General features: G+C 35.6%; 1 protein-coding gene across 1 annotated transcript; it reads left to right on the plus strand.

The window, feature by feature from the left end:
- The first annotated feature begins 544 nt into the window (after positions 1-544).
- On the plus strand, positions 545-6,470 carry LOC125867239 (glucosamine inositolphosphorylceramide transferase 1-like). Its single transcript, XM_049547660.1, has 4 exons — positions 545-1,114; positions 2,038-2,160; positions 3,537-3,704; positions 4,550-6,470. Exons 1-4 carry the CDS (start codon positions 833-835, stop codon positions 6,230-6,232), a joined length of 2,256 nt encoding a protein of 751 aa, XP_049403617.1. The 5' UTR covers positions 545-832; the 3' UTR covers positions 6,233-6,470.
- The last annotated feature ends 3,454 nt before the right edge of the window (positions 6,471-9,924 follow it).

Here is a 9,924-nt window from a genome sequence, read left to right on the forward strand (position 1 = left end):
AGCAATAGCACAAATATATCAAATAAAATTCCACATAATGTATACACAATTTTATATATTTCCAAACACGAGATCAACCAAATTATAATAAAACAAGATCCATAGTATTATATCTTTTAATTTCTTAGTTATACTTTAAGGTTATTCATATACTTAGCGTTAACAATACTAGTTTCATATTTTCCTCAACTGTAACATTGTTGCCACATTAAGTGTCAAGAAAAATCATAATGTCTCAAGCTTAAATTACAACGAAAATACAAAATAATAATCAACGTACACACAAATTAATTTGAACCTTACTATCACAACGTACAATACTTCAAGCAGATCTTTTTCTGTTCTGTCCTTAATTACAAATATTGAATTCGAACTTTGAGTATGAAACAAATCCTGATAGAAACGTCACTCTTGAAATGGATCATATAATAAACGATTTAAATTTTATTGGAACTTTAATATGGACATCGAGTATAGAGTGGAAAATAGTAAAAATATGTGTTTTATAATGACAAATGAAGACAACTCATCATTCAAGAAAAACAACTCCCTTTCAAAAACATAGAGAAAGAACTGCGTGAGAGAGAAACGCAAATCACAACCAAAAGAGCAAATCAAATCAAAAATCTTCTCAAAGTCTCCATTTTTCTCTCAATTTTCTTCAAATACAGAGCAATTCAGCAAGAACCACGAAGAAAAAGAGAAAAAATCTTGGATGTTGGTTATTTTTTTTGTATTTTCTCTCACATCACGTGCATAGCACGTGCCTAACGAGATCTCGCTGGCGGCGACCGGAGATACTTTCCGGCGACATCTTTCACCTTCTTTGTTAATGGGTTCTAGTCCAATTGTGGTTTCCGGGTCTTCAGGTACGAGGAACCGACCCAATAACAAGAGCAAGAATGATCCGTGTGTTAGCTCTTCTGGGTTTGTGTATTTACTTGTGTCGTTTGTAGCTTTGGGTTCAATTGCTGGGATTTATGTTCGGTTTATGATGACCCCAAATGTCCATGCGAGTATTTCTTCAATAGGATGTAAAGAGGATGATGAGGGTTCTTGGTCAATTGGTGTTTTCTATGGTGATTCTCCTTTTTCCCTCAAACCCATTGAAGATGTAAGCTTTTTGTTTTTGTTTTCATATTGTATGATTTGTTCTTCTGTTTGTTATTTTGCTGAATTTTGGGTAAATGGGGTTCTTTTTTGGCTTATGGTGATGTTAACTGCTTGTTCTTGTTGGGTTTCATTTTGGCTCAGATTCAGTTTTGTGTTTGAAATTTGAATGTTTTGAGGTTTTGGGTTAGATGGGTATTTGTTAAATGGGCAATTCCTTGTGATTAATTTGAATATGATTGGATTTCCTGGATGGTTGCATATAGAGATGAGTGTACTCTATAACCTTTTGCTCAAAGTTTAAGCCTTCCATTTTGGCTCAAAGTTTCAGTCTTGTACTGTTTTGGTTTGAATTTTGAATCTTTTGAGGTTACGGGACTATCGGGTACTTGTTAAATGGGAAATTCCTTGTGATTAGTTTGAATATTGTTGGAAAATTTCTGGATGGTTGCACTTAGAGTTGAGTGTACTCTAACTTTTTGCTCAAAGTCTTCTGCCTTTCATTTTGGCTCGAAGTTTCAGTTTTGTACTGTTTTGGTTTGAATTTGAATCTTTTGAGGTGATGAGATTTTCGGGTACTTGTTAAAAGGGCAGTGATTGATTTGAATGTTAGAAATTTCTGGATGGTTGCACATCGAGATGAGTGTACTCTATAACTTTTTGCTCAAACTTTAATGCTTTTCATTTTGGCTCAAATTTTGGTTTGTTACTGTTTTGGTTTGAATTGGATCTTTTATGCTTCTAGAGTTTGGGGTGTTTGTGAAATGTGCAAATCCTGGTGATTATTTTTGGAAAGTTTCTTGATGCATAGAGATGAAAGTTCACTCTTAACTTTTTGCTCAAAGTTTGATCTTTTTTAAGGCTTAAGGTTCTAGATTTCTTGGAATTTATTGTAATATGACTTTTGTGTCTGGAAATGTTTGGCAGATGAATATATGGAGGGATAAGAAAGTGGCATGGCCAGTAGCCAATCCTGTAATCACCTGTGCTTCAGCCTCTGTGGCTGGGTTTTCCAGTAATTTTGTTGCTGACCCCTTTCTTTATGTTAAGGTAATCTTTAATTCATTGATTATTGACTGGTTGTAGTAAGTAATCACTAGTAAATGTTATCTGGGAGTAAATTGCTTTTGTAGATTTTATGATATGTTATTAAAATGAAGCATCTTTAGCTTTATTTATCATGTAATCAAGTTGGTGAAATGATGGATAAGTATCATTGATGAGACCTGTCTGGATGAGGATTTAACATTAATCCTCTATAATTATTAGTATCTTATAGTTAGTTGATTCACCATTATGGAAGGGATGGGTAGTATTTCTAATTACTGTAAGTGCGTTGAGGGGGAATTGATTAGTTAGGATGGGAAATGTTGATGGTTGTTTCTTACCAATATTCTCTTGGCTCTTTCTTGTGTTTCTTTCCTCGGCTATATTTTACATTTATCCTGCTGTGAGTATACCTAGAAGGAGAAGTATCCAAATTTTAAATTATAGCCGAATGTATCCAACTCTTTCTTGTACCACTTAAAGGCAAGGTTTCAATCTCATTAAGTCCTCATCCTTCCTGTACATTGTAATGCTCTATTGTTGACCAGTCTATCTCATAACCGCAGCAAGTCATGAGAATCCAAATTGTGGGATGCAATTGTTTTTTCTTTATTTCTTTTTTTTGTTTAACTGTTTGGTGCCTTGAACTCGTTAGCCTGACTAGTTGAGATTTGCACTGCGTACTGTCCTTAGTACATATAAATGTCAGCAAAATAGTATTTTTATACTACTCCTTGTATACAGGAATTACTATATTTTACCTACTTTAATACCTCAACCAAACACTGAAAGATGATCCAGAAAATGATTCTCTTTAACTCCATACCATTGGCACCCTTGTGTTCCACTCATTTCATTCAAGCAATATAGGTAGTTCTTGTCGATGGTTTCTCTTTTAGTCCACCAACATAGAGCTTAAAAAGGAATTAGATTTAAACTGATACCTATTCGATTATGGGTGCGCTTTTACAATTGAGTTTGTGGGTTTCAAATCCCTTGTATGTGTTGCTGATTCTTATAAAAAAAATAAGAACAAAAATACAGGCTTGATTAGAATATTAACCGTTAGAAGCAGGACTGTTGAGTTTCAGTAATGCAATTGGGTGTCGGCCCCATAATAGTTTGCATATGAGAGTAACATCACACATATGACATGTATGTTTGGTACTGTGCGATAGTTATGTTTGAGTTTCTTTCTTCTTGGTGTTTGGTTGTGCTGGAAGTTGAAGCCTAGAATATTTAGATTTCTCTACTTCTCTGCCTACAGGATCTTGATTATTTTTGTTGTTTTTTGTTTGTAAAACCTAAATTTTGAACTTCTTTTGCATTCCGATCTGGTGTGCGACATCCTTAATCTGAGGTTTGATGATATAATTCAGGGAGATGTCTTTTACCTGTTCTTTGAAACAAAGAATTCAATTACAATGCAAGGGGATATTGGAGTTGCGAGAAGTACTGATAAGGGAGCATCATGGGAGCAATTAGGTATTGCTTTGGATGAAGACTGGCATCTGTCCTATCCATATGTCTTTGAATATAATGACAATGTAAGTTCTTGGTTACGTGAAGAATTTGCATTTCATATAAATCAATTCCATCTGTAACAACGTTAGACTTGTTGTGTAAATATCATAATAATGAGGTTGAAGGTGGAAATAGAGGGACCAGAGGGAAGAGAAGGATATTCAAACACTGGATATGTGAGTAATGTGTGCAGGGCTCATGATAGCATGTGTGAATGTTCATATTCATTTGTATACTTGATGCTTATTAGTTGATTAAATCCTCCATCAGTAGAACAAAACTCATAAATTTACTATGTGCCATCTTACTAGAATTTCGTACAGTACTGATACCATGTAATGCTATAGATGATTATGCTCTTATATGTCTTGATTATGTAAATATTGGAGATATTTTTGGACAGCGCCAAATACAAGAGATACACAATTTTCTACTCTTTGTTTCAATTTGTTTGTCTAGTTATGATTTGGCACAGTGTTTAAGAAAGTAAAGAGGACTTTTGAATCTTGGGGTCTTAAAACGAAAGACATGTAAAATGTACCAAAATACCCTTTAATCTTGGGGTTCTAAACTAGAATTAAGGAGTTTCAAAAAAAGGAATGAGACATTCTTTTTGAAATGGACTAAAAAGGAAAGTAAGGCAAAGAAATTGCAACGAAGGGAGTGCTACTTAATTTTCATTCTTCTTACATTTTTCTTACAAGGTAAATACTAGGTCGTTAAACATTTTAATGGCAAGAGTTTTTGCTGCTTACCAGCAAATATGAATCTTGGAAATCATTATTTTTGGTTGCTTACAGCTAACATTTAGGTCTATTTTGCTTTGACTAGTGATTAATATTTTCATCAATTGTATTATTGTCTACAGATATATATGCTGCCTGAGGGCAGAGCAAAAGGACAACTTCGTCTTTATCGAGCTGTAAATTTTCCCATGAAATGGACATTGGAAAAGATCATAATGAAAAAGCCTCTTGTTGATTCATTTATCATTCCACATGATGGAAAATACTGGCTATTTGGTTCAGATCACAGCGGTATTGGTGCACAGTATAATGCTCAGTTGGAAATATGGTACAGTAGGTCACCGCTTGGTCCTTGGAGACCACATAAGAAAAATCCGATCTATAACACAGATAAGAGCATGGGAGCCCGAAATGGAGGTAGACCGTTTTTATTTGATGGCCATCTTTATCGTGTTGGCCAAGACGATGGTGAAACATACGGGCGGAGGGTACGCCTCTTCAAAATAGAAGTTTTGACTACTGATAGGTTCGAAGAAGTTGAAGTCCCAACGGGACTTAAAGAGTCCATTAAGGGAAGAAACGCCTGGAATGGTGCTCGCAGCCATCATCTTGATGTGCAACGATTAAGCTCCGGTGAGTGGGTTGGAGTTATGGATGGGGATCGAGTGTCTTCAGGTGATGCAAGTAGACGGTTTCATTTAGGTTGTGCATCAGTCTTAGGTGTTGCAGCCCTGGTTATACTGTTCGGTGTGTTACTTGGAGCTGTTAAAGGTTTAGTTCCCCTTAGTTGGTGCCCGCATAATGTTGGAAAGAGGAGTGATGCTTCATTGGATTGGGAAAGGTCGAGCTTGTTCTATTCTAGAATGAGACTATTCTGCAGCCAGTTGAATAGAGCAAGCTCATCACTCCGTGCCAGAATAAAACCAAACTCATGTAGTGGAAGCTTGGTTCTTACTTTAATATTTTTGGTAACGGTGGTCTTAATGTGTACTGGAGTTAATTACATATATGGAGGTAGTGGTGCGCATGAAGCTTACCCGTTGCATGGTCAGTATTCTCAGTTCACTTTATTAACAATGACCTACGATGCTCGGATCTGGAATCTGAAAATGTATGTCAATCATTACTCAAGATGTTCTTCAGTGCGTGAAATTGTTGTAGTGTGGAATAAAGGACAACCTCCAGAATTGAGTGAATTTGATTCTGCAGTGCCAGTAAGGATTAGAGTGGAGGAAAGAAACTCACTAAATAATCGATTCAAGGTTGACCCTTCCATAAAGACAAGAGCTGTTCTTGAGCTTGATGATGACATTATGATGCCTTGTGATGACGTTGAACGAGGATTTAAGGTATGGCGTGAGCATCCTGAGCGAATTGTAGGGTTTTACCCCCGACTAGCAAATGGTAGCCCGTTGAAGTACAGGGCAGAGAAACACGCTCGGAAGCACAATGGATATAACATGATTCTGACTGGAGCAGCCTTCATGGACACTAAAATGGCTTTTGAAATGTACTGGAGCAAAGAGGCAGCACCAGGTAGAGAAGTAGTAGACAATCTTTTCAACTGTGAGGATGTGTTGTTAAACTACCTGTACGCAAATGCAAGCTCTTCAAATACAGTCGAATACGTGAAACCTGCATGGGCAATCGATACTTCAAAGTTCACTGGTGTCGCGATTAGCAAGAATACGCAGATTCACTATGGCCTTCGGAGCAGTTGCCTTCAAAAATTCTCTGAAATGTATGGAAGCATAACCAATCGTAAGTCGGAATTTAACCGTCGGATGGATGGTTGGGATGTATAGCTAGATGAAAATTCTAACACCAGATTTGAAGTTAGCAGTTTTTTTCTTCTTTTCTTATTTTTCAATCTTTCTTGTTGGTATAATTTTTGGTTTTTATGATTTGTAAGCTTTTCTTTATCCCTCCTGTTGTGAATTTTTTAAGGGGAGGGACTCTTGTTGTAAGATAGTTTTGTCAGTCTTAGATGCACTTTTCACTTAAAATTTCTTGTTTAAATGCACATATTTGATATTGATACTACTTGTCATCCTTCTATCAGAAAGAAGATAATTTTTGGTTGAGATTTTTTTCTTTCAACTTGTTTCTTTAGGAAGAAGGCTATCATTCATAGGACGAGACGTTAAAGATGAATTTTCGGTAAGTAGATTACCTTGCCTTATAAGGAGAACAGTTAGAGGTTGGAAACGATGTTGATATCAAATAGTTAAAGAATTCTCCGTTTGTTTCAAAATTGCCAGCCTATTTGCTTTGGGCCGAAGTGTAAGTAGCTCGCAAAGAGGGGGTTTCCTAACTGGTACCAATAGATAGAGCTACTAATAAGATAACCAAAAGCGGGTGAGAGTGGAAGGAGTTAACCTTCCAGCTCGTATTATTCAAAAAATTTCATAGCTTTAAAAGATAAATTATTAAGCTAGCGTTTGATCATATATTCAGAGTAATTAGTCAAGATACATGCAAATAAGTTAATACCTTAATGTTCCATATGTAGGAAAAAAAAATAATATTTTTCTAATAAAATTTAAATAATTTTTTCTAACGAGGAAATATTTTCAAAAAATATTGTCGTTCTCGTTTCTAATCCTCCAACAATGTTGAGCCGAATGATCCAACACCTCATCAACAATATATTTTAAGAGTATGAGTAATATACCACGTAAGTGACCTTCTATCACATTTTAAGCTATATTGATTGTGTCGGTACATATAACTTAAGGATTGACTTATATACACAAATTATATAAAAAACCATTTATGTCTTATTATCTACCTCATTTTCAAAATTATGATCCTATAGATATCTTTTAGATGATGTGATAGAGTATAACTGCTAAATTGTGATACATCATATCAACGGTTTCGAATCCACATCTAACTAATTGAAAAATTCATACAAAAATAACTGAAATTCAAGTCATATATGCATAAGCCATAAAAAAAAAAAAAGAAACATCGTAAATATAAGATTATTATATATAATTTTTCTTGTGAATTTGTTGTACAATTTATTTAAACAAATAATCTAATTTTCTTTAAATAAGCAAAATTAAATTAAAAAAGAAGAAGCTTAAAGTAGTAAGGTTGATAATTTTGAATAGTTAAAAAGGGTATTTCGACCAAATGAAATAAAAAGAAATTACATGTTCTTCTTACTCGCTAGTTTCCGTTTACAGAGCTTCCATTTTTGTCAAGTTTCCATTATTTCAGTGTCAATGTAAAGTTTGCATTTTCTTGTTTTTTCACTCAAAGATTGAAACTTTTTCAAGTATGCATGGAGGTACACGTACACCCATAAGTTTCATATAAAGTTTCGATCTTTAGGTTCAATCTTCAACTTCAAAGTTTCGATTTTTATTTTCAAAGGTTGAATCTTTTCAAGAATGGAGCCACACCCATCAGCTAAAATGCAAATGTTCAACAAACACGAAGTCGTATGTGGTATATTTCTTTTTTATGCTGTGTAGGTAGTTTTCGTTGTTTTTGTGCGCATTGCATTCAAGAGAAGAAATGGTTTGATTGGAAGGTTATAGTTGGGTTAGCAATTTATGTTCTTCATGCTTTCTTTACCATGTATATTGGTCTCCAAAAAATAGGTTGTATTGGAGTTGTCCCTATGCATGTTGAGATAAGCCGTGCAGGTTTGTTGGTAGGACCTGCTGTAGGCATATTAGCCCTGCCTCTACTCGAAGGCGAGTATAAGAATCTAGCATTGTTTGCTGCTTTGCTTGGAACTATATCTTTTGCATTTATGTTGATGTTTATTGCGCCTATTACAACCGATTTTGGGTTGTTGAATATTTTAATCGGGGCTACTGTGAAATTGTCGTGGGAGAATGAGGATGCTGAGATACTAATATGGGCGAGGACTGGGATAGCTTGCGTAGCGATACTCATCATCAGATACCTTGTTGATAGGGAAGTGCGGATGCTGATTGCTAGGGAGGTTGCGGCTCAAGTTTGATAGATGAAGATGGTGAAGGTGTTTAATTACTGTTTGCTTAGTACTAATATAGTTTATAACTAATTAATTAGCAAGTGAGTGACATTTGCGCGAATTTATGGATTCTGTTTATCTATATAGTTTAGTGTGTTCTTGGCTTATATTGTATTGTGGAGACGTACATAATTGATCAGTTAAGGTAGGTCGTACTGAGGTCTCTAGATGGTGGATGTCATTCATCAGAACCTGGCTTGTTTCTTCTGTTGCCTTTCAACTTTGAGTGTAAGATTGGGAAATTTTCAAGGCCACTTATGCATGTTGAAGCTTTGGTTGCATTCACTGAACTAATTAATACAAAGTGACATTGGGTGATGGAAGCAAATACTGGCGCAGAATTTGAAATCATATCTCTATCCATCTTGAATCTTTAATTTTCAAAATAAGTTGAAAAGAACCATTACATGTTCATACCAGAAATATTGCATTTTTATACATACTTTACTAACACACAAATTTGCTCCAATATGCTATTTTCGTTGAGAACAGTGACTTCATTCTTAATGCCTTAATTTTCGTATGTTCATTGCCTTTCAACTAGAGTATTTATTTTCTTTGGGATATCTATCCCCTGAATCTTGATATGGCCATCTTCTTTGTGGTTCCATTCCCCTGCATCATCGTCCTCTTTGTCTACATGACACTTCAATACGTCTCCACGGCTTTGAGCTTTTGCTTTGGTATATACAAAACTTTCATCTTACTTAAATGGTAGCAAGACAATATAGAAGAGGAGAATTATATGAACTCACTGCCCAAGTTACTTAAGATGTGACAAAACACTTTGGGGGTTCTAATATAGCTGAGGGAACACATTTGTGAGCAAGGTAAAGAAATATGCAAGACCATATAAACATCTTTGTAATCAACAGTTTCAAAGAAGCAGCTATGGATGTTTTTGGGTTCAAAGCAGAGGAGCAGCAGCTGAGGTTTTGCTACAACTATACAATCACTGAAAATGGTAACCGTGCTGACAGTGATTTCAATGGTAACCGTGCTCTGTCAAGTCTGGATGCAGTGATGAGAGAATGCCAAAAATTACTTCAACAAACAAAAGACGATATCCTGACAGAGAGCCTAACAATGACATTAGAGTTAGGAAGTTCATGCGTTGGTGCCATTTCTGATGTTGATGAAAGCCCAAGTGAGGAATCGGCATCCTACTCCAGAAAATCATGACATTTTAGATGGACCATTATCAAATCACCACTGGGGAACCGCCCAATCGTTTTCTGTCCCCATTATCAAGGACCATCCTACATAGTGACAGATACTACAGTAACCTTTTCCAGTAATTGTGTTGAGGTCAATAATGAATGAGGATTCAGGAGCTCTTTGCATTCGCTTTCAAGTTGAAGACATATGATGATGAAGGTGGTCTATCCTGAAGGTGGTCTCAAGACAAGCAATGCTTTAGAATTAGTATCTGATCAACTTGGTTCATCAAAGAGCTGAGAGACAATTTATCGCTATTGAGAT

Source organism: Solanum stenotomum, chromosome 6, assembly GCF_019186545.1.
Source record: "Solanum stenotomum isolate F172 chromosome 6, ASM1918654v1, whole genome shotgun sequence".
Lineage (NCBI taxonomy): Eukaryota > Viridiplantae > Streptophyta > Magnoliopsida > Solanales > Solanaceae > Solanum > Solanum stenotomum.